The following is a 24678-nucleotide window of genomic DNA, read 5'->3' as shown; positions in this document are numbered from 1 at the left end:
CTTCCCTCGCGCCTGCTATAAAAAATGCGCGTCCCGGGGTAGGTCCCCACCCCTACGCCATCCCGCATTTACAGCAACGCGAGGCCATGTCGCGTTGCCGTCCCTCCCGGAGACCGTGTGTTGGGCGGTTCGGGCCCCCGCCCTTACCACCCACGATCTCCAGTGTCCCCTTTCAGTCGCCTCTTACGACAGGCAGGGGGTACCGTAGCCCTATTCTTGCACCCGGTGCTACAGGGCGGTACGGTGCTAAGCCTAACCTAACCTGGTTATGTTATTGTTTCGAATTTAGTAAAAAGTTTGATTTTACGCTATTAGTTTTCGTAACCATTGTTTTAGGTGACGGTTTGGGTACAGGGCATTCATACCTATTATTTGTACTGTGATATTACGAAAAGGGTTATAATATATTATGCTGTATATAAATATCGTATAACGACATAAAGAAATTATGAAACGAAATTAATTTATGATAGCTCTGCAAATATGGTGGCCTTCATAATTATTGAATAGTTATATTAGAATAAGCATTATGTTTTTTGTACTTTGTCCTACTGATGTAATTATGTTAAGAATATATATTTTTTTATGTTAATAAAAATATTAAATGATATGACCTTAACTAGTTTTCTTTTATACTATTACCTAGGTCTTATGCAATGATTTAAAAAGGTTAAGTATTATAAGATTAGTGATTATCTAAAAGATATGAATGCATCGGATTAGTTGTCTGGGAACTGATATATATAAACTGCCTATCTATATACGTCCCACTGCTGGGCACAGGCCTCCCCTCAATCAACCGGAGGGGGTATGGAGCATACTCCACCACGCTGCTCCACTGCGGGTTGGTGGAGGTGTTTTTACGGCTAATAGCCGGGACCAACGGCTTAACGTGCCCTCCGAAGCACGGAATCATCTTACATTTTCGGACAATCAGGTGATTCAAGCCTGAAAAGTCCTTACCAAACAAAGGACAGTCTCACAAAGTGATTTCGACAATGTCCCCATCGGGAATCGAACCCGGACCTCCAGATCGTGAGCCTAACGCTCTAACCACTAGACCACGGAGGCTGTTGTTGGAACTGATATAAGGCAGCCAAATTACAAAATTATATAACAGTATTTAAAAAAAAATAACGTCTAGGGCCCTGTGCCGGGGTTTTTCTTGCAACTTCTTTTCCCCGGCTATACAAGTTGTGAGAAGCTGCAGTAGTTTTAGGCGGATGAGACGTTCGTTATATAAATTTTATATATTATATTTTTGCATATGAATTTAGGTATTTAACTAAAAAAAAATGGGTAAGTAGTTGTGTTAATTTTGCATTCGTTTTAAATTTACTTATATCAAATAATTTCGAATGCTTTCTAGAGGGTGCCGTAGCATGTCAAGCTGAACCATTTTCTATTGCCCGTATTCATAATATTCATAATCTTTTGGCCTCCGTGGTCCAGTGGTTGAGCGTTGGGCTCACGATCCGGAGGTCCTGGTCCAATCGCAACGAGGAATGTCGCCGTCATTTGCGTCTCTTGCAGCATACTGTAAGAAAACGTATAAATGACATGCGACAGAATCGGTGGGATAATCTTTTGAGCGGCATTGAGCCCCACCACCAGGCCATCTGGCAGCTGTCTAGGTCTCTTCAAAAGGATACGGTTGTTCCTACTCCCCCTCTCAATAGGCCTAACCAACCCCCCGCTTTCGACGATGACGAAAAAGCCGAATGCCTTGCCGACAGTCTCGAAGCCCAATGCTCGCCCAGCACTCTCCCTATCGATCGTAGGCACCTCTCGACGGTGAACTGTGAAGTTCAGCGTAGGGCTTCTGTACCTCCCACCGATCCTCCTCTTCCACAGGTAACTGAGGAAGAGGTACTAGGTATTATCAAAAGATTTCATACCCGAAAAGCCCCTGGCTCAGACGGTATCACGAATCGTGTCCTTAAAAACTTCGGTGCTCCCCTCATCTGCTTACTAACGGCAATATTCAACGTCGCCTTGAGCAACTGCGTCTTTCCACAGCAGTGGAAAGAAGCAATTGTAATTGGTATACCAAAGCCTGGGAAACCTAAAAACGAACCTTCGAGTTACCGCCCCATAAGTCTCCTCAATTCCATGGGGAAGGTTTATGAGCGGCTCATATTTGCTAGATTACGGGACTACGCCGAATCCAATAGTCTTATTCCACCAGAGCAGTTTGGTTTTAGAACCAAACACTCCTGCGTTCAACAAGTGCACCGTATTGTTGAACATATATCTAGTAGATTAAACTTAAAAAAACCTGTCGCTACGGGAGCGCTCTTCTTCGATGTGGCGAAAGCGTTCGACAAAGTCTGGCACAACGGCTTGATCTACAAGCTTTATTCACTGGGAGTGCCAGACCGTCTCGTGCACATCATACGAGACTTCCTCTCAAATCGAACCTTTCGCTACCGCGTGGAGGGGACGCTCTCGTCACCGCACCCGATACATGCCGGAGTCCCACAAGGCTCCGTCCTCTCCCCTTTACTATTTTCATTATATACTAGTGACATTCCCAAATCCCCTAATACCGAATTAGCTTTATTTGCGGATGATACAGCCATCTATTCTTCGTGCCGTGGTCGAGTTATGATGACCGGAATCCTCCAACGCGCGGCCAATGCCTTGGGCAAGTGGTTTCGCAAATGGAGAATCGAGGTAAACCCGGAGAAAAGTGCAGCGGTGTACTTTTCAAAGGGCTATTATAACACGCCACGGTCACGCCGTCAACTTAAAGTCATCACGATGTTTGGCAAGCCGATCCCTTGGGAGGAGCAAGTCAAATATCTCGGCGTAGTCTTAGATAGACGTCTCACTTTCAAGGCCCATATCAAACGTGTGCGCGATCGCGCCGCGTTTGTAATGGGCCGTCTTCACTGTCTCCTTAACAAGCGAAGTAAATTGTCCCTTAGGAATAAGGTGAAAATCTACACGACTTGCATCCGTCCGATCATGACCTACGCAGGGGTAGTTTTCGCTCACGCGAGTCCCTCTCAAATTCACCGTCTACAGGTAATACAAAATCGTTTCATGCGGAAAGCCACGGGAGCTCCGTGGTTCCTTCGCAATGAAAATCTGCACATTGACCTAGGTCTGCCAACCATTGCCCAATGGCTCAAATTAGCTTCCAAACGTTTTTTCGATTCTGCTCCGCACCACCCAAATCCCCTGGTAGTTGCGGCTTCCGAGTACATTCCGCTTAGGGACGGTACTGAAAAGTATCGGCGTCCGAAGGACGTAATATACGATCCCGACGACCCGATCACTCTAGCCATAGAGGCAGCCAATCAGCTCGCGACACCAAACACTTCAGGTCCCCGATACCGACCCCGCCGGCGTGGTCGACGATTTCCCTCATTCAGCGCTTATCGCTATCGACCCACTAGGGTCGATTAATTCTTTCAAATATTTTTCCTCTCAGACGACGCCCTGAGCCGAGGTTCGCGCCCAACTGGGCACCCTCAGGCCTGTTGTCTTAAACGTTGTACCGGGTGAGAGCCTTCAGCGCTCCCCATTTGTCCGGCCAAGTAGTTAATGCCATCTGCGGCAAATCTACAATAAGTCACGTCAAAAAAAAAAAAAAAAAAAAAAAAAAAAGGAGGTCCTGGGTTCGATTCCCGGTGGAGACATATCACAAAAATTACTTTGTGGTCCCTAGTTTGGTTAGGACATTACAGGCTGATCACCTGATTGTCCGAAAGTAAGACGATCCGTGCTTCGGAAGGCACGTTAAGCCGTTGGTCCCGGTTACTACGTAGTAAGTAGTAACCGGGATTTAAGTAAGTACGTAGTCGTTATATGAGTCCTGTCAAGGGCCTTTGGCGGCTCAATAGTGGTGGTGGTAGTGGTGGTAGTAGGTGTGGGTTGATGAGGTTGGTAATTCACCTCACAACCCACACGATAGAAGAAGATAATCTTAAAGAAAAATGTAAGTAAACTGTTACTGGCAATACATTTATTTTCTTCTTATTTTATATTAAAAAAGACTGGTTTAATTTAGTCATGTATTTATATAGCACTAGGCTTAGAATAAGCTCCAGTAAATAACGCCAACTCCAGCTGCTTATCCACAATCATGAACAGGAACGGCCTGTTAGCGGTGAATTGAGGAGACATCGATCTGCCTTCAAACTCCGCAGCAGTAACCACACTGGCTTCCGTACCTTCCTCATTCACCGTCACAGTAGCCTTCTGCACAATTTCCGATATATACAAACTATAATCCGATATATCAGGGAACTTTGCCAGGTTACTATCGAACATTGTCTTCAAACCCATATCTGTTAGCCATTCCTTCATGTTATTTAATTCTGAAGTTATTGTGAAGCGAGGGATTTGGATGACGACGTTCTCAAGGCCAGTTTGCTCGAATAACTTGAAGATGGTTGATAGGGTTATGCTCTTCATGTTGTCAAGGACGGAGGATACAGTGTTTCCTTGTTGAGGCAGTAAGAGCAACATTGAGAACCTATCGTTGGTCCCATAGGGCAGCTCAAGAGCAGAAGCACCAATTTGGTTGACGTAGGTGTAATTAACTTTATGATTTCTAAACATCAGTTGGACGTCGCCGATTTGATTGCCCCTTTCGTCATAAAAAGCGCTGTATTCCGTCTCTTCTGGTGAGAATTGATGCTTCCAAGCGCCTTTGAAGAATAAGGCATCTATGAGGATTATGTAAACCCCTTGCAGTTCAGCTGGTTCTACGATTTCGTTGATGTTACCGTGAGTTGCGGCGCTGACGTAGTTGTTGATTGTGTTAGCAACAACTGTGAAGTCGTCGAATTGTAACTCCTCCAGACCTGTGGAAAAGAGAATCGTAAAACGATTCGATTAGTTGAAAATACATTTTCAACTACAACTATTGTTGTGGCCCAGCGTGGTTTGTTGCTCTGTATCCCTTCTATCGTGTGGGTTGCGAGGTTCTTCAACCCGGGTGTCAGGGTTACTATTGAGCCACCAAATGCCTCTGCGTAAACGTACCTACTTTCACCTCAGTAGTAACCGGGAGCAACGGCTTAACGTGCCTTCCGAAACATGGATCACCTTTAGGACAATCGGGTGATCAGCATGCAATGCCCTAAGCATATAGTACAGCATAGTTTAAAAGTCTTTTAATAAAATGTTTGTACAATGTCCCACCGATATTCGAATCCAGAACCTCTGGATCCTTTACCATTATATTGAGCTTTTACTTATCATCGCGTCTGTATCCCCAAAATGATAGGCAGAAGTGTATAGTATATACATCCACTCCTCAGCAGTTATGTTTAAAGTCTCATGTAATAGAGGGCGACCCTGTTGCCATTAACCGGCACAAATCCTGGAAACCATGTCACATTGATTATCTATGATCCAAACATGAACTCGAACTCAAGAACGTACCCGTGATTTTGGTCTTCTTGATTCTATCTCTGAACACCTGGTTCAGAGGCAACCGGTTGTCCACGAAACAGGTTGAGCTTCGTTCCAGGACGGTGTCCTCGTCACCGGCTGTCAGATCCTGAGCCAACTCGAAGAACTTCGAGTTGAAGCATTTGTGGCGATGCAGTCTTAGGACCTGGAACACAGATTATAAAAAAATATTACTTCTGGAATCCTAATAAAATCCAACACTGGTTTGTGTGTTTTGACGTATTTTAGTGTACTTATGTATTTAACTATTATATTTTAATTACTTACAGTGCAAAACTTATAATAAATATACTTTTTTTAAAGTTTTTTTTTTAAATAAACATACATAACAGAGGGGAGGGGGTTGAGAATTAGGTAATGTCTGAAAATCATTGATTTAGGCCTGTGTTAGGATTCTAATCTGCATTTTACTAACACCCTGTACTTATAAATGTCTTTTGGTAGTAATTGGCTCGTGTACTATGTTTGAGATAAATTATAAAATTCTGATTACTAAATAAAAACAGATCTAAAACTAACGAAAAACATTTTCTTTTATTCAGGAATTTTAATCAAGAAAAACATGTCCGACATTTTATCACGTTTTTCTATGACGTCACAGTGTGCTATTCGTACAAATTCAATAGGTAGTGTTAAGTACCTTCCTACTTGCTGGGTTGTTTGCTTGGTGAAATTAATAATAACTCCAAAATAAGTCTTCAACACGATTATAATCAATTCTTCGTAATACAAAATTTGGTTTCAACTTGGTTTAAACGGACACTGGATGGCATCTGGCCATGTAGGGAACTAGCGGGGAGAGGCGCGCGGGCGCGGGTTGTAGTGCGCAGGCGCGGTACGGTCTTTTCAGGTTTTCTTTCTTACAGGTATTTTCTTCTCTTGTGTTAACAGGTAGTAATTTCGTGTTTTGACGTTTAGGAAAAAGTACCTGTTTTGACAGGTTGTAAACTACCTTATTATACTTATCTAAGTATAGTGTATCAGTCGCAGATCAAGGTTGAGTTCACGATTCATTGTTTTATGTAAACAAGAGATTAGGAATATAAATACCTTGGTGGATATTTTAAGTAGGTAATCAAATTATTTATCGTAAGTGACCTAATAATCAGTGCGTTTTAAAATTGTCTGCCAGTTGTCTATTACCTACTTGTGGCACTGACCATCCTATTTGGTATGTCAATCAATGACCGCATCTTCTATCGTGTGAGGTGGAGTCCTGTGGAGCCCTGTGCCGAGGTTTTTCTTGCAGCTTCTTTTCCCCGGCTATACAGGTTGTGAGAAGCTGCAGTAGTTTTAGGCGGATGAGACGTTCGTTATGTAAAAATTGACGATTCAAAGTGTAACTATGTTACCTACTGAATAAAGATATTTTTGATTTGAATTGAATTGGAGTACCAACCTCATCAACCCTGGTGTCAGGGTTACTATTGAGCCGCCAAAGGCCCCTGATATGGCTCATGTAACGACTACTTACATCAGTAAGTAGTAACCGGGACCAACGGTAACAGCATACCATGTTAACGGGAATATTCCGTATTTGGGAATATTCTCAGGAACGGCACATAATTAGTCGTGAGTTCATGACGTGATATGTAAATAAATAAATAGTCACAGGACCACCATCTTTTATCTTACCTAATCAAAACACATAATAACGGGTTCTTACCGCGTTTAAAATGGGGATATGAGACTCCCGATATTTCAACACTGTTGCAAGTGCGATGATTATTTATGATCACGGGATGACTGATGAGATTGGAGTGGAGTAGGTAGATCCATAATATTTTCTACGGGCAGATGTATCTGTCTACCCTCTTTCTTTGCCGCTTGTTTATGTTTTTGATATCGGAATGTTCGGAACCATCTGAACTCGCACCAAACTCACTACGACAAACCGCACTCACTGTGTCCTCACGTTTTGTTACCACTAATGTGGCCTAAAACGCCAACGGCCTAATGGCCGTTTCAAGCTTTTTACAACACCTACTACTGGATTCCACATGCTCTATAACTTGACCCCGTCTTCCCTATTGAATTTTTTATGTTTTCTGATTTCAATAGCCTCTTATTTTTTTTAAATTACTTTATTTTTAAATTTTATCTTACCTGCCTAATTTCATCCAAGGTGTCGTCAGCGGCGCCCAGCGATACAGCCGAGAGTAGCGTCCAAGGAGACAAGCCAGACGCGACAAAATGATTCTCATTCTCCTGCGCTATCCTACTGATCAAATTCAACGAAAACTCGTAGACAGACCGACGGAAATACGGTAACGCCTTCTCTTTATTACACTGGGCGAAACCTGACGGTATTAATAAAGTTATAAATGGTAAAATTAGGAATAACTTCGTCGCCATGACTGCAGTGTTTGCTTTCAAGCTAGCAACTACAGATTGTGGTCAAAATCTAAGTTAAATTTGACGCGAAGTTATCGCTTCTTGACCTGTAGAAGATAGTGTAAGTATCAAGTTCCCAGTAATTTAGCACGACTGGATACGAATTCTTTGAATTTTTATGATTAATTGCCTGAGTGCGGGCTTAAAGTCATTGTAATAATGGAAACGGCCTCCGTGGTCCAGTGGTTGGGCGTGCTCACGATCCGGAGATCCCGGGTTCGAATCGCGGTGGGGACGAATCACAAAAATCACTTTGTGATCCCGAGTTTGGTTAGGACATTACAAACCTCCGGATTACCTCCGGATCGTAAGCACAACGTTCAACCATTGAACCACGGAGGCCGTTGCTCTACCACTTACACCCGCATCATATTTTTTTTCGGAAGTCTACATTTATGCATGCTCTCGACATGTCCGAACCATCTAAGCATTCCTTACTAAGTAAATTGGCAAATAACGGTCTATCACCAGAAGACATTGCATTGTGTGACGGATGCGGCAGAGACTTGGTTAGGGGAGCTTAAGTTGGATATATGATCCACGCAGGATATTCCATTTTTGTCTGCCATACACAACAATAATAACCAGAAGACTTACGCTGACGACAAATTTGATGCCTTATTCTATGTTTTTATGTATTTCATGAGAGTGAAAGAAACGGAAGTGGTGTGTCAGGATCGTAGCATGTTGAATTCTGTGGTTTCTGCCTACCCCAAGGGGAAATAGGCATGAACTTGTATGTAGCAGCAAGAGTAGTATTATTTGCTTGAAATGAAAGCTTTAGGGAAGGATAAACTATAAATAATATTACTGTTACACTACATGCAGTGTGTTTTCCTTCCTTTTTACTTGTTATAACATTGTGACAGTTTTTTTAAACTCAGCTCTCAATAGAGTTCGTGTAGAAAAAAATAATATAAATATTAGTGATTTATAAATAAAAGCAGAAGATAATAATGTTAAAACTGATATGTGTGCTGTGTATAGTGACCACTTGTGTGTTGACAGAAGAATTTTCGGAAGAAGAAATCTTATTGGCGATAAGGAAGCTACTATACGACTTCTCAACGCAACTCTTAGACCGAGTATATTTTGAAAATGCTGGACATTTCGTCTATTCACCCATGTCTACATGGCTACAGCTCATTTCCCTACCTGAAATCAAGATGAAAATTCCTGAAGACATTTGGCAAGTCACTGGGTTAATTGCGGAGAATAATAAAACATGTTACAGAAGTATATTAAGAGAGATTATAAACAGTTGTGATGATAATTTCCCTCTTGATTCTGATAGAAGTATTGTAAGATTCGTAGATAAATCTTACAGAGTGAATAAAAAGTTTAAAAGCGAAGTGGAAGCATTGATTGAAAGTAAAGCAATAACTGTAACTACTGATAATCCTGAAGACTTCACCACAGCATTGAATGAGGAAACATTACAAGAAAATGTCGAGGTGATGCACTCATTTACAGATTTTTCTGACAGCTATCTGCATATGACCGACGCAGCTTATCTTAAAGGGACTTGGAGGTATCTATTTAATAATAAGGAAACAAAGCTAACAGATTTTTTCTCCTACACTGGAATGGCTATAGGAAAAGTGAATATGATGAACCAAATAGGATACTTTAACTATGCTGAAATGCCGTTAATAAACGCAAACGTTCTGGAGCTATCTAGTATAGACGAGAGGATGTCTTTGCTTATATATCTGCCTATAAACGATGAGATAGTTGATTTGTTTTATTTGATGCAAAAAACGACAATGTCTCGAATTTTATATGAACTGAAAAATAGTGAAAATGTGGTCAACGTATCTTTGCCAAAGTTTGAAATGCTAACTGAAATGTCGAATATTCGAGAACTTCTTTACGATATGGGGATCACGAACATTTTTGACACCAAGGCTCAATTTCGGGGAATAAGTGAGTCATTAGACGTCTCGCTCCTGATGCAGTTGGTGGCCATAGAAGTGACAGAGAAAGATGTATCGGCTAGTTCGGGACCGGAGACTGTTAAAACATTTTCGACAGATGTTAATCAATGTTCGAAACGGTCTTTAAAGGATGATATTCCTAAAACTAGCACGACTAAAGATGACACTCCTAAAAATGATACTTATATACGTCTAGTTACTTCTACAGACGCCAGTTTTACAGATACCACTTCTATAGATGCCACTTCTAAAGATGTCACTTCTACAGATGACATTTCAATAGATGCCACTTCTACAAACGCCAGTTTTACAGATGCCACTTCTATAGATGCCACTTCTACAGATGTCACTTCTACAGTTGTCAATACTCTAGAGGATAATTTTGCAGACGCCACTTCTACTGTTGCCACTTCTACTGTTGCCCCTTCTACAGACGCCACTTCTACTGTTGCCCCTTCTACAGATGCTACTTCTACAGATGCCACTTCTACTGTTGCCACTTCTACTGTTGCCCCTTCTACAGACGCCACTTCTAGAGACGCCACTTCTACAGATGCCACTTCTACTGTTGCCACTTCTACTGTTGCCCCTTCTACAGACGCCACTTCTAGAGACGCCACTTCTACAGATGTCACTTCTACTGTTGCCACTTCTACTGTTACCACTTCTACAGACGCGACTTCTACAGATGCCACTTCTACAGATGCCACTTCTACAGATGCCATTTCTACTGTTGCCACTTCTACAGATGCCATTTCTACTGTTGCCACTTCTACAGACGCGACTTCTACAGATGTCACTTACACAGAAGCCACTGAGAGAGACGACACTTTTACAGTCACTTCTATAGAGGATATTTCTACTGATGCCACTTCTACGGACGAAGATTATATAAATGACGCTTCTAAAAAATATATCGCCGAAGAGTACGCTCCCATACAGTTTACCGCTAACAGACCCTTTGGATTTACTATTGTGGAAAAAAAGACTAAAATAATTTTATTTGCTGGAGTGTATTCTGAACCTTCTGTGTATTGATTTAAGTACATAATATTAATAGAGAAAGTAAAAAAGAGCTAGGAATTTGTTTAAGACAACGTCTTGTTAGCAATGAGTAAGTACTAATATATAATGTTAGTGACACAGTAACGAATACTGAGGGGGATGACCTCATGAACCCTGTCAGGGTTATTAATGAGCTGCTAAAGGCCTCTGACATTACTCTTGTAACGACTAGGTACTTTCTTCAATCAGTAGTAACCGGGTCTAATGGTTTAACGTGCCTTTCGAAGCACGTTCCACAGGTGAAGTAGCGTTTATACAACTGTATACTTTTGTTGGTGGCACGACTATGGTTGCGCCACTGTGGTGTCAAAGTGAGATATGACCCTTAAACGTGATGCTGCAAAATGATAAGAAGCTGAACTTATTTGAAGAGTTTTGTTTAATTCCAGCATGTAACTGACCTATGTACGAATTCAGATAAAAAATATTAATTCCATTTGAAAAAAGTTGACGGTTTTATGCGATAAAGTTAGTGCCTAAATTTAGATTTCCGTTTATTTTAGAATAACATCTTTTTAGAGTAATAAATAATTATCTGGAACAGGATATGTTGTAATGGATGTATTTTATTCAATGACTTTTAATTTAACGGCCTATGTGGTCCAGTGGTTGAGTGTTAGGCTCACGATCCGGAGGTCCTGGGTTCGAATCCCGGTGGGAAAATATCACAAAAATCACTTTGTGATCCCTACCTAGTTTGGTTAGAACATTACAGGCTGATCACCTGATTGTCCGAAAGTAAGATGATCCGTGCTTCGGAAGGCACGTTAAGCCGTTGGTCCCGGTTACTATTTACTGATGTAAGTGAGTAGTCATTACATGGGCCATGTCAGGGGCCTTTGGCGGCTCCTGCCACCAGGGTTGATTAGGTTGGTAATCCACCTCACAATCAAAGAGAAGAAAAATGACTTTTAGAGTATTTAGGTATGTATAAAAATAAATATTAGTACTTAAGTATACATATACCGTCACGAGTATTAATATGTATAATTGTATATACTTTGGTATCATGTCACATTAACAAATTTTACTTTTGACAAATTGAACTGTAAGTCTCACTAAATGTCAAATATATTAGTGCGACAGAGTCCTAAAGTGGGTACATTATATTGCTCATGACTGTACATAAACGCACATTCATACACCGTTTTTATGTAACAATCATTCTTCTAAGAAGTTCAGTTTGCTAGATAAAAAATGTGATAAAGTAATTTGGAAGTTTATTAACATAAATTGTCTATGCAAACTCACATGACAATGTAAACAGCTTATTAACACCAGTACTAAAATCAATAATGTATGACAGCAATATTTGGTACTTAAGTACCAACTTACTTTGTTTGGTTACCTAAATGAGAAGTTTTGAAAAATGAAGATGGCCTTTTTTAACGGTAAATAATGCCTTTTCTCGATGGAATGGAATGTCTTTGAGGCTTTCATTTGTAACTAATGAAGAGCTGGAAATACAAATAGGCAAGCACTTCGAAGAGTTAGTGTTAGTTACTTTAGAACACTTTATAAAACCAAGCAAACATTGCATCACCAAATGACGTTTATAAAGGACTTTAGAAAATTCAAAATACAGTCACATTTTATCATCGACTTGCATGTTCAGCTTCAGGGAACGACACACAATAAATAATTCATACTTATGATATCATTCGGACAGTTTACAATGTTGGTTGACCTTGCATAATCCTTCCTTTATTATACGGTATGTGTGACATTTCTGATCTGACTGCACTCAGTAGCGCCGGGACCGAGAGAGGCGAGTGTCAGCTATTTAGCAATAAAAGTAAATAACAATGATAAAATTCATAACATGTGTACTGTGTGTAGTGACCAGTGTGTTAACAGAAGAATGCTCAGAAGAAGCGACATTACTAGCCGTAAGGAAGCCACTATACGACTTCTCAGTACGGTTCCTGGACAGAGTATATTTTGAAAATGCCGGACATTTTGTCTATTCACCCATGTCTACTTGGCTACAGCTCATTTCCTTAGCTGAAGGGGCCAGGTTGAAAAGTCTTAAAGAAATTTGGAAAGTCACTGGATTGACTGGATATAGAAGGAAGACATGTTATAGAAGAACTTTGAGGAATATCTTGAACAACATGGATGAAAACTTGACATTTGACTCTGAGAGGAGTAGTGTTATAATCGTAGACAAGTTTTATAGAGTGAAGAAAGCTTTTAAACGTGAAGTGGAAGCCTTGAGTCGCACTAGAGTACTCTCTTTGAACTTCAATAGACCTGAAGAATCTGCGAAAGCAGCTAATAAAGTGCTGGAAGAACAAATAGGCAAGCATTTCGAAGAGTTAGTGTTACCTGAAGATTTTACAGACAGCAGACTTCTAATGACTGATGCTGCGTATTTCAAAAGTGCTTGGAGGCATCCTTTTAACTACGCGCACACAAAACTAGCGGAATTTTACTCCAACAACGGAATAGAAGTTGCAGGGAAAGTGAACATGATGCACCAAATAGGATACTTTAACTATGCTGAAATTCCGTTAATAAACGCTAGAGTTTTGGAGCTGCCGTGTACAGACGAGAGGATATCAATGCTCATATATTTGCCTTTAAAAGACAACATCCTAGATCTATTTTACTTGATGCAAGAGACGACATTGTCTGGAATTCTGAACCAATTGAAAATCGAGGGCGAAATTCCAGTTAACATATCTCTGCCAAGATTTGAAATAGTGAGTGAAATGTCCAATATACGAGAGCTACTTTACGATATGGGGATTACGAAAATTTTCTATCCGAATAGTGTTCAGTTGAGAGGGATAAGTGACTATTCACTGGACGTCTCCCTCATGACTCAGGTAGTAGCCATAGAAGTGACAGAGAAAGATGTTTCAGCCAGCTCGGGACCCGAGAATGTTATAGAAGATCTTCCTTTAGACTTTAATGCCAACAGACCATTTGGTTTTACTCTCGTCGATAAGCAGACTGAAATAATTTTATTTGCTGGAGTATATTCTGAACCTTCTGTGTATTGATATTAGTAAGTTTCAGTCATTAAATTATTATGTAGGTACTAAATTGGTACTTATTATATCATCTTGTACAGTTGTACTTGTCTTTAAGGTGTGTCTTGGTTTTGGTAAGTATGTTACATTTTTGACTCCTTTTGTACCTAACGTCTTGTCTTTAGTTTTCTTAATAAATAACAACACATAACCACACCCCGGACATTTTATACAAAACACGTTTTACACAGACACTACAAGTTGACGCTATCGTACACGCGCATCTGTGTGTGTGTGACTTCTGATGCCATACGATTGCAAAGACTAAACTATGTCCGAGGGGGTGAGGTAAATCTAGCTCAGCCGCTGGTGGGGAACGGAGAGTTGCCGTTCTATACGTCCATCGCAAGACAAAACTGAGTACCCACACCTCACCCTTTCTACTAGACGACCGTTATGATACCTATCACCCCCTACAGGGCTAATATGCACAACGTGATAATATTATCGATCGATTCAATAAATTTTATCGAAATCGATAAGTTTGTTTTTTCCCTAACATGCGTTGTACGTGATTTTGTTCGTATTTTGACTGAACGCCTCGTCTTATTTGGTGATATTAGCACCAATCGACAAAACGACATAATTATCGAATCGATAAATTGACCGTGACAAAATTTTATCACGGTGCGTATATTACCAACTGGCATAGAATAAGGGATAGTAGGTACTACGTACTATTGGTGAGCTGTATCGCTAGCACCGCCGACGGCTTTTGTTAAAATCTGTATACTTACTTAATACATAATATATTAAATAAGTACTTAAATATAAAATATTAGAAAACACGTTGTCTTCCAAGAACTCGACCTTAATGTTATCTATTAATTTTATGACATGAATTTATGTACTTACTTACTATGAATAAAATAAGAACAGGCAGGTTTCTCAACCCGTCATTTAATTTTATAAGTACGGTCACGAGCATTAATATGTATACACTTTGGTACCATGTCACATTAACTTTTTTGACAAATTGAACTGTAAGTCTCACTAAATTCCAAATACTTATGTTAGTGCGACAGAGTCCTATAGTGGGTACATTATATTGCTCATGACTGTAAGTACTTACCCCTAAAAAATTCTAAGATTTTCTTTTGTAATCAGTTTGATTTTGGTAACATAATTATTAATAGCATAATAAAGATTATGGGGGTAAAATTTCTTACTTTGAACCAATTTTCTATATAAGTAATATAAATAACTAGCTTTTGCCCGCGACTTCGTCCGCGTGGAAGGATTTTTCCCCCTAATTCCTGTACCCGTGGGAATTCCGGTAATTCCTTTCTTAGTGCACCTCTACGGTACCTAAGCTACGTCCCTTCCAAATTTCAAGTGCCTACGTTTAGCCGTTTAGTCTGTGCGTTGATATGTCAGTCAGTCAGTTTCTCCTTTTATATATTTAGATAATATTTACATAATGCATAGGTAAGTTATTAAGTAGTGTATCGTATTCATAATTTCATTTTATATTTTTCCGCGAAATTGAATGTCGAGATTCGTTTCTAAACGTGTAGCGCCATCTAGCGCACTATGAGTCCTACTAATGACAACCGGGAGCCACCCCCCCGCGCCCCTGGCAGTGAAGAAAAAACTATGGACACGCGTGTGCGCGCTCTCTTATAAATAAATCGTTTTGTCCTAATTTAATCCGTAAATCCGCTTGTAAGCTAATAAACTAGCATATTCTACGTGTTATATGAACAATTGGTGATAAAAGTTGATCCTGCATTGGAGTTCACCATCAATTCGAAGCCTCAGCTTGATACGTGCGCCGGCCGGCTGAAGAGGAATTCCATCACCCCGGAGCGGTTTACTGTGGCAGCCCAGGTAGGACTCATATTCTATATACGCCAGGAACCGAATCTCGACCTCTCGAACCTTTAGATTCCGAAACCAGGCGTGTTCATTAAGAAACGCTTGGTCCCCAGACGTTGGCGAGATCATCACGCGTTTTAAATTTCTCGTCCCGCCACATCTTTTTGGTGCCGAAACCCGGGAACTTAGGCGGTTCCCATTTAAATTAATCTTATTAGAGTCATATCTGATCTAATTCATTTTCTAAAATATAGTTTTCAAACCGACGCTATTTTGTCTAATTACATTCAAATCCGTCCGCCATCTTTCGCCATTTGCATAACTTTCATCTAATTTCCAACAATTACATAGCAAAATATTTTTTGTAATTTTTTGCTAAAATACGAACAGTTTGCTATTTAACAAGTGTTATTTCATTAAAATAATTGTTTCTAGATCTTTTAGCAATAGAATTATATCAATTTTATTTGAAAAATAACAATTGAGCTTGTTTAAATCGGATTGCCGTTGTTCGTATAATCCGACTCGTTACGAAAGTCAAGCATACGCACAGACCTCACTCGTCTTGAACGACCTCCGTAAATCTGTCGCGTTATTGTTTGTTTACATTCTGTCCGAGATCGTATTTTATTTGTCTTTCAAGCGGATTATTCACTTTATTTGAGTTAATAAATCAAGTGGTGTTACTGAGTGTTATCTATACTAGTAAAATAAACAATATTCTAGTGTAAATAGTGCGTAATTGGTAAAAGAAAAAGATTGTTGTTTCGACAAGTAAGTTTGTGTGCAAATTCTCTTAACTAGCCGGTGCATATAGATTATACTTGTCATTATTCGCACCAACAATTTATTCTTAACCTCTTTATTTACGTAGCTATAATCGTAACTCGTTATATACCTATATCATCCGTACACCGGCCGAAACAAATAAAGTTTAGGTTAGGTTTCATAGGTATGTTCTCATTTCGTATCAATTGTTTATTTTAGAGACACCACTTGTGTTACTCAGACTTCAACTCGTTAATACCGACTTCTCTTGTAAACTTACCTTTTGTTTAGATAGGTTCTCGTGTAGGTATTATTCATAATCGTAAACTCGTTATCAGTTTATCAGTGCATTTGAGTTTCTTCAGTATTCGCGCGCGTTTGTACTTACATAAACGTTTGTCTGTGCTCGATTTATAGGTGTTTCAATATGGCTACTTATCGAGTTAAGCGTACTAGCATACCTAAACCTAAAGTAATGACTAAATCAGTTCAGGAGGAGTCTCCTACCATACACGACTTACCATCACTCCGTCGGAAACGTACTTTAGCCTATAATCGTATGAAAAAGATACTCGATGTTGCTCTGCAAGCGAAATCCACCTCTCTGCCTGATGATACAGAGTTGTTTCTCGCGCACTACTCGTCGGTTTCTAAGCTAATAGAAAGTTTTGAAGACGCCCATGGCGATATACTTACCTTGCTGGACGAGAAGTGCGAAGAAGAAGAAGATAGTTATCGTGAACAGTTCGACTCGATGTATTTTGACATTGTAGCTGTTTATTCGCAGTTAACTCGTAAATCCGAGAGCCAATCCACAGCTCCTTACCGACCTGCTTCTGCGCCTACTGTGAAATTACCTAAGATCGAAATACCGAAATTTTCGGGTAACATTAAATCTTGGCCCGAATATTACGACATATTCAATGCATTGATACACGAAAATGGATCTCTTTCCAATACAGAGAAGATGCAATATCTCGTCTCAACATTATCCGGCGATGCCTTGGGACTCATCCGTACTTTTCCCGCTCAAGGTATTTACTATGAAGAGGCCTACCGTACATTAGTCGCGCGTTATCGTGATAAGCGCGAGCTAGCATTCACGTGTTGGAAAGAGATGCAAGCCGTCAATATTAAGGCGAACACACCACTCGAGTTCCGCCGTGTTCTCGATACTTTTAATGAGAATCTTACAATATTAAAAGGACTTGGTTTGCCGACGGCTCAATGGGACTTTGTTCTGTGTTACTTGTTGCTTTCTAAGCTCGATTCCAAAACCCGCTGTGAGTTCGAACAGGCTCACCCGACAACGGAATTACCGTGTTATGCTACGTTGAAGGATTTTCTGTATTCAAAATGCGAAGCCCTTGTTCGTGACACTCATTTCTCTTCTCAAGCTCGTAGTAGCAGCAACAATCCCCGCACTTTAGACTCGAAGAAATCCAATCAAGGACACAAGGCTACCACTTCGGTGTTCTTGTCTAAAACTGACAAAGAATCTGAAAAGCCGGTTGTCAAGCAACCCAAGCCGCAGGTCAAGAGCTCCTCGCCCGTTTCTTCGCCTTCAAGCGTATCGGCTTCTCAATCCGCTGTTAGTGTGAAGTGTTCATATTGTAATTCGGATCATTCCATTGCACGTTGTGTTACTTTCACTAACCTCCCGTTACAAGCTCGCACCGACTACGCCAAGGATCATCATTGGTGCTTCAACTGCCTAAAGAGTTCGCATGGCGTCAGGGATTGCAATTCTCTTTTCAGGTGTCAGAAATGCCGCCAAAAACACCACACGCTTCTTCATAATGATGACAGTCATCCTGCTGAAGATGTATCTACCTCTCAAGAGGCTTCGTGTCACTCTCCGCAAGTCCGTGTGCTTACGAGTATTGGCGACAGTTCCGTGGTTCTCCTTTCAACTGCTGTAATCAGTGTCATGGATTCGTCGGGCCAGTTTCATTCCCTTCGAGCTTTAATCGACTGTGGTAGTCAGGCTCACTTCATCACCGAGCGCGCCGCTCATCGCTTGGGGCTTGACTGCGTTCCCTCGGCTCGAACCATCAGTGGCTTAGGCAAATCTTCGGCTTCCGTGTCTGGAGTGGTCAAGCTGAAAATCGGATTAAATGATAAGGTTGTGTTCAATCTCGATGCATTAACTATACCTAATATATGCGGATACGTACCTAACGTGCGATTGAACGCGACATCATGGCAGCATTTGCGCGACTTACCTCTCGCGGATCCTAACTGTTGTAGGCCCGGTCCGATCGACGTGCTTCTAGGTGCTGAAGTCTTCTCGTCTCTTCTACTTCCTGGAAAGGTTGGTGGAAGCTCTACTCAGCCCTCTGCGTTGAACACGGTCTTCGGCTGGATTCTCCTCGGCAATGCTAGCTGCGGGAAGGATACCGAAGCTGAGATTAATTCTTTTCTTATTACGAATGAACAACTCTACAATGAGGTGAAGCGGCTATGGGAGTTAGACTCTATACCGCAATCTTCACATCTCTCACCTGATGAGCAGAAGTGTGAAGACATCTTTTCGAACAAGCATTCACGTGACACATCCGGCAGGTATACCGTTGCTTTACCTTTCAAAGAGGGTAAAGAAAATCTCACCTTTCCAGGATCACGTGATATTGCACTTCGTCGTTTTCATGCGCTCGAACGTAAACTCAACAGTAATCCGGTTCTAAAAGAACAATACTCGGAATTCATGAATGACTATCTCCAAAGTGGTCACATGAATGTCGTATCGCCCGTAGACTTGACCAAAGGGAGGTATTATATACCTCATCATTGTGTCCTCCGCCCTGACAGTGCCACTACGAAGTTACGCGTCGTGTTTGATGCCTCCGCTAAAGACATGACAGGCAAATCGTTAAACGAAACTTTACTCATCGGTCCAAAATTGCAAACGAACATTTTGGAAATTCTTATCCGGTTTCGTATTCACCCTGTAGTCTTCACATCCGACGTGCGTCAAATGTATCGACAAATTTTAGTTCAGGAAGAGGATCGAGATTTTCAGCGCATCTTCTGGCGCTCCAACTCTACGCAACCAGTTCAAGAATACCGCTTGAACACCGTCACTTACGGTGTTTCTTCAGCTCCCTTCCTTGCGTGTCGTGCTGTCAAGCAACTCTCTGAGGATGAAAGTGATCTCCATCTTGCACATTCCATCGTTCAATCCGACATGTATATCGACGACATTGTTACCGGCTTTCCTGACTTTCAGCAGGCTTTACAAACTAAATCTGAAATCATTGACCTCTTGGGCCGAGGCCAAATGGAACTGCGAAAGTGGGCAAGTAACTGCCCTGAGCTGCTTGCCGACTTACCTCCGGAGCATTGCCTTACTAACCAAGTGTCGATGGATGTTGAAAAGTCTCACACTTTAAAGGTTCTTGGATTAATTTGGGATCCTCAAAGTGACACCTTTTCTTTCGAAGTTAAACCGCAAATACGAAGGTGTACCCGCCGCACAATCCTCAGTGAGTTGGCTCGTATTTTCGATCCATTGGGCTTCTTGTCTCCGATAACGCTGTCATCTAAAATCTTAGTACAGAAGCTCTGGATACTCAACGTGTCATGGGATGATGAACCTCCTTCTGAAATCGTTCAACAGTGGGAACTCATGCTCGAGCAGTTGCCTACTGTCAAATCCCTGAGAATTCCACGCTGTCTTGCTTCACCGACGCCAGTGTCCTGTCAGCTTCATGGATTTGCAGACAGCTCTGAATCCGGATACGGTGCTGTAATATATTTGCGCTGCTGTGACCCTGACGGAAATATTCAGGTGTATCTCGTTGCTGCAAAATCTCGCGTCGCTCCCACGAAAAAGGTCTCTCTGCCGCGTCTGGAGTTGTGTGCCGCAGTCCTTCTCGCCGATCTCCTGCAAATAATCAAAGAATTGTACTTACCATTGCTGCCGATCACCGATACTTACGCGTGGTCCGATTCTACTGTGGCTTTAGCTTGGATTCGATCTCCTTCCTGTAGATGGAAAACCTTCGTTGCCAACCGAGTCAGCCATATTCAGGAGTCCATACCCGGAGCAAACTGGCATCATGTACCTTCTAGCGACAATCCGGCAGATGTCGCCTCTCGTGGTCAAATGCCAACCGAGCTCGTTCACAACTCGTTATGGTGGGCGGGTCCTCCCTGGCTTGTTGATAGCTCAGATAGATGGCCTAGCGCTGGTCATGATGAGACCCAAAACAACAAAATCTTACAGGAAGAGAAAGGTCAGACTTTGCTCGTTAACGATGACATTCGTCATTTCATCGATCAGCTTCTTGAGAGATACTCTTCAATTCGGAAGGTTCAGCGTATTCTGTGCTATTTAATTCGATTCGTTCATTACTCGAGACGCAAAGATAGCGTTCAATCTTTGTCGTCATGTCCTTTAAGTAGAGTTGAGCTTCATCATGCGCTTCTAGTTATCGTTCGTCACGTTCAAGCTCAACATTTTGAAAAAGAAATTGCTCAGTTAAAAGAACAAAAACTTCTTTCTAAGCAGTTCAGGAAACTCAGCCCTTTCTTGGATGATCATGGTGTTCTCAGGGTGGGCGGTCGGCTTTCACGTTCCGGCTTGGAGTTCGAGCACAAGCATCCCGCTTTGCTGCCTCGGTCCTCACGTTTTACCTACATGATCATTGAAGAGATCCATGCCGAGAATGGTCATCCCGGAGTGAACACTTTGTTGTATTTGCTGACTCAGCAATTTTGGCTTCTTTCACCCAAACGTGCCATACGGCATTGTTTATCTAAGTGCTTGAAATGCTATCGTATGAAGCCCACTCCTCTTGAACCGTATATGAGTGACTTACCTTTTGTACGTGTTAATCAAGCGAAACCATTCTCAATAATCGGTACTGACTACGGCGGTCCATTCCGCATAAAACTAGGAAATCATCGTGGTGCAAAAATCGGAAAGGCTTACCTTTGCCTATTCGTGTGCTTCAGCACAAAAGCAGTACACCTCGAAGTCGTTTCCGACCTCTCGACAGACGCATTTATTGCCGCACTGCGCAGATTCGTAGGCCGTCGTGGTAGAGTCAGCATTATTCACTCGGACTGTGGTACGAATTACGTAGGCGCGAGTAACCACCTAAATTCATTGATGAACTCAGCCGCTCGAAGTGAGGGCATCGAATTCCGTTTTAATCCGCCATCGAGTCCTCACTTCGGGGGAGTATGGGAAATCCAGATCAAGGCTGTGAAAACTCACCTTTACCGCATCGTCGGTACACAAACCCTTAATTTCGAGGAATTAACAACATTATTTGTCCAAATCGAAGCTATGCTTAACTCGAGGCCATTATACCCGGTTAGTTCAGATCCCAACGATCTTACCGTGCTAACACCCGGTCATTTTCTTACGTTAGAACCAATGACGACCGTTCCTGATGAGGACTATTCGAATCTTAACCTAAATCGTCTCGGGCGATGGCAGTTAATACAGCGTTTTCAACGTGACTTCTGGGTCCGTTGGAGGAATGAATACCTCAATTCTTTAATGCAACGCGCAAAATGGACATCATCGGAAAAACCATTATCCGTAGGCTCCGTGGTAATACTTAAGACAGACTCGACTACGCCTTTGCACTGGCCGTTAGCACGCGTTCATGAGCTACATTCAAGCCCTGATGGGGTCGTGCGCATTGCTACTGTTAGATTAGCAAACGGTGTTTTCCTGACAAGGCCTTTAACTAAGCTTTGTCCGTTACCTACGCAATCCGATTAATTCCCCATACGTTTACAAAACAAGTTCATTAGTAAGTAAGTTTCTTTAAATTCGCTTCGACAAATTAGCACAGACTGTTCGTATTATTTTGTAAATAAATTCGAAAATACTAGCCGTATTTTGGTGGGCGGTGATGTATCGTATTCATAATTTCATTTTATATTTTTCCGCGAAATTGAATGTCGAGATTCGTTTCTAAACGTGTAGCGCCATCTAGCGCACTATGAGTCCTACTAATGACAACCGGGAGCCACCCCCCCGCGCCCCTGGCAGTGAAGAAAAAACTATGGACACGCGTGTGCGCGCTCTCTTATAAATAAATCGTTTTGTCCTAATTTAATCCGTAAATCCGCTTGTAAGCTAATAAACTAGCATATTCTACGTGTTATATGAACAATTGGTGATAAAAGTTGATCCTGCATTGGAGTTCACCATCAATTCGAAGCCTCAGCTTGATACGTGCGCCGGCCGGCTGAAGAGGAATTCCATCACCCCGGAGCGGTTTACTGTGGCAGCCCAGGTAGGACTCATATTCTATATACGCCAGGAACCGAATCTCGACCTCTCGAACCTTTAGATTCCGAAACCAGGCGTGTTCATTAAGAAACGCTTGGTCCCCAGACGTTGGCGAGATCATCACGCGTTTTAAATTTCTCGTCCCGCCACAAGTAGACTACCTACTTTGTTAAAAGCAATGTTAATGGTGTATTAAAAGTGTTCTGTAGTTATTAAATAAATTATGTTTTTTATCACTTTTTCTGTTTTGTTTGTCCTGATTCATGTCAATTTTGTAGAACGAGGGACTCTCCACCGAACGGCCTCCGTGGTCCAGTGGTTGAGCGTTAGGCTCACGATTCGGAGGTCGCGGGTTCGAATCCCGGTGGGGAAGGCACGTTAAGCCGTTGGTCCCGTTTACTACTTACTGATGTAATAACAACAGTAAGCAAAAAAGAAAGAGTAAGTAAGTGTAAGTGGTGTTGTGTGTGAAGTGTGATGTGGTGGTGGTAACTGGTGTGTGTGAGGTGGATTACCAACCGCATCAACCCTGGTCTCACGGTTATTATTGAGCCGCCAAAGGCCCCTGGCATGGCTCATGAACGAATATCTACTTACATCAGTAAGTAGTAACCGGGACCAACGGTTTAACGTGTCTTTCGAAGCACGGATCATCTTACTTACTGTATTGTCACACCGGGATTCGAACCCGGGACCTTTGGGTCGTGAAGCCACCTTAACCACTGGACCAAGGAGGCCGTTCGTACAATAAATAACATGAGATAGACTTGTTTTCCTTTATCGTAAAACACAAGTTACCTACTTAATTTGCATCCATGCGTGAATTGAATAAAGCATCATATGGATGTGCGATTTGATCGAACATCGATTGGGCCAAGGCCGCATCTTTATTGTTAGTCTCTCAGTAGGTATGTCATTATTGCGTCCAGAGGCATCCCTAGCAAAATAATAATAATAATAATGTTTATTGAAAAGCTCCAGTTAGTTCTCGTTGAGACCCTGTCTCCCAAAGTCGGCGCCCTGTATTTTGGGAGACAGTCTCTGCCCTATTTGCCCCAAAAATATTTAGGTGGTTTGTAAACTTCTACCTGTCAGTTTGTAACATAAATATGTATTAATAGTACATCATCATCAGCCCATTAACGTCCCCACTGCTGGGGCACGGGCCTTCCCTATGGATGGATAGGGAGAGATCGGGCCTTAAACCATCACGCGGGCCCAGTGCAGATTGATGGTTATTAACGACTGCTAATGCAGCCGGGACCAACGGCTTAACGTGCCTTCCGAAGCACGGAGGAGCTCGAGATGAATTTTTTTTGTGGTCACCCATCCTAAGACCGGCCTTTGTGAAAGTTGCTTAACTTCAACAATCGCAGACCGAGCGCGTTTACCGCTGAGCCACCGAGCTCCTTAACAATAACATAAACAGCTTATATACGTCCCACTGGGCACATGCTACCTCTCAACCAACTGTAGGAGGTATAGAGCATACTCCACCACCGCAGGTTAGGTTACACCTAACCTGTATTGGGCTGGTTTTCCCTTCGCAGGTTGGAAGGTCAGACAGGCAGTCGCTTCTGTAAAAAATCGGACCTGTCATATCTTCAGGTTAGGTAATCGCACCCTGTGAGAAACGGGATAATGCTATGATGATAATGGTCATTGGTGTATGATAATATCACTATAGTCGTGGGGTGGGTAAAAAAAGAAGCAATTTTTTTTCAAATATTTATTCAATAATGCTTACAGATAACTGTATTATCTCAATATATGACTAGTATCACATAAACAGCCTCAAAACCTGTATAATACGTAGAAATAAAAACCTAAGTAGATAGCTATATTGATCATAAACATTGTAATATTCTTAATCTATATTATTCGGAATTTGTTAGTAAGTATGAAGATATAATTGATTTTTTTAAATTAAAATCCCTTGTAGCTTGCTTCTCGCGACGCGATAATTTAGCCA

At 41.6% G+C, this 24678-nt stretch overlaps 3 protein-coding genes across 3 annotated transcripts in view; 2 read left to right on the top strand and 1 right to left on the bottom strand.

Moving 5' to 3' along the window:
- The window catches only part of LOC126377581 (probable phytanoyl-CoA dioxygenase), a 103516-nt gene that overhangs the window by 12523 nt on the left and 66315 nt on the right, over positions 1-24678 (top strand). The gene's annotated exons all lie outside the window — the stretch shown is intronic.
- On the bottom strand, positions 3952-7837 carry LOC126377566 (serine protease inhibitor 2.1-like). Its single transcript, XM_050025370.1, has 3 exons — positions 7537-7837; positions 5401-5575; positions 3952-4817 (listed from the first exon to the last, which is right to left on the bottom strand). Exons 1-3 carry the CDS (start codon positions 7783-7785, stop codon positions 4027-4029), a joined length of 1215 nt encoding a protein of 404 aa, XP_049881327.1. The 5' UTR covers positions 7786-7837; the 3' UTR covers positions 3952-4026.
- Positions 8739-13907, top strand: LOC126377482 (uncharacterized). The gene is made up of 2 exons (XM_050025214.1): positions 8739-10792; positions 12634-13907. The coding sequence occupies exons 1-2, from the start codon at positions 8781-8783 to the stop codon at positions 13832-13834; spliced, it is 3213 nt and encodes a 1070-aa protein (XP_049881171.1). The 5' UTR covers positions 8739-8780; the 3' UTR covers positions 13835-13907.

This window comes from Pectinophora gossypiella, chromosome 23 (genome assembly GCF_024362695.1).
Source record: "Pectinophora gossypiella chromosome 23, ilPecGoss1.1, whole genome shotgun sequence".
Taxonomy (NCBI): Eukaryota; Metazoa; Arthropoda; class Insecta; order Lepidoptera; family Gelechiidae; genus Pectinophora; species Pectinophora gossypiella.
The sequence above is the reverse complement of the archived record's forward strand: the minus strand, read 5'-3'. Positions and strand labels throughout refer to the sequence as shown.

What these genes read in the sequence shown, in the direction of transcription:
- LOC126377566 (XM_050025370.1), bottom strand. Translation starts at nt 7,785, where the DNA reads ATGGCGACGAAGTTATTCCTAATTTTACCATTTATAACTTTATTAATA. An exon ending in CCTTGGATGAAATTAGGCAG is followed by an intron (nt 5,576 to 7,536) that starts GTAAGATAAAAT and finishes TCTGTGTTCCAG; the next exon opens with GTCCTAAGACTGCATCGCCA. An exon ending in CAAGAAGACCAAAATCACGG is followed by an intron (nt 4,818 to 5,400) that starts GTACGTTCTTGA and finishes TCTTTTCCACAG; the next exon opens with GTCTGGAGGAGTTACAATTC.
- LOC126377482 (XM_050025214.1), top strand. Translation starts at nt 8,781, where the DNA reads ATGTTAAAACTGATATGTGTGCTGTGTATAGTGACCACTTGTGTGTTG. An exon ending in GTGTATTCTGAACCTTCTGT is followed by an intron (nt 10,793 to 12,633) that starts GTATTGATTTAA and finishes GTAAATAACAAT; the next exon opens with GATAAAATTCATAACATGTG.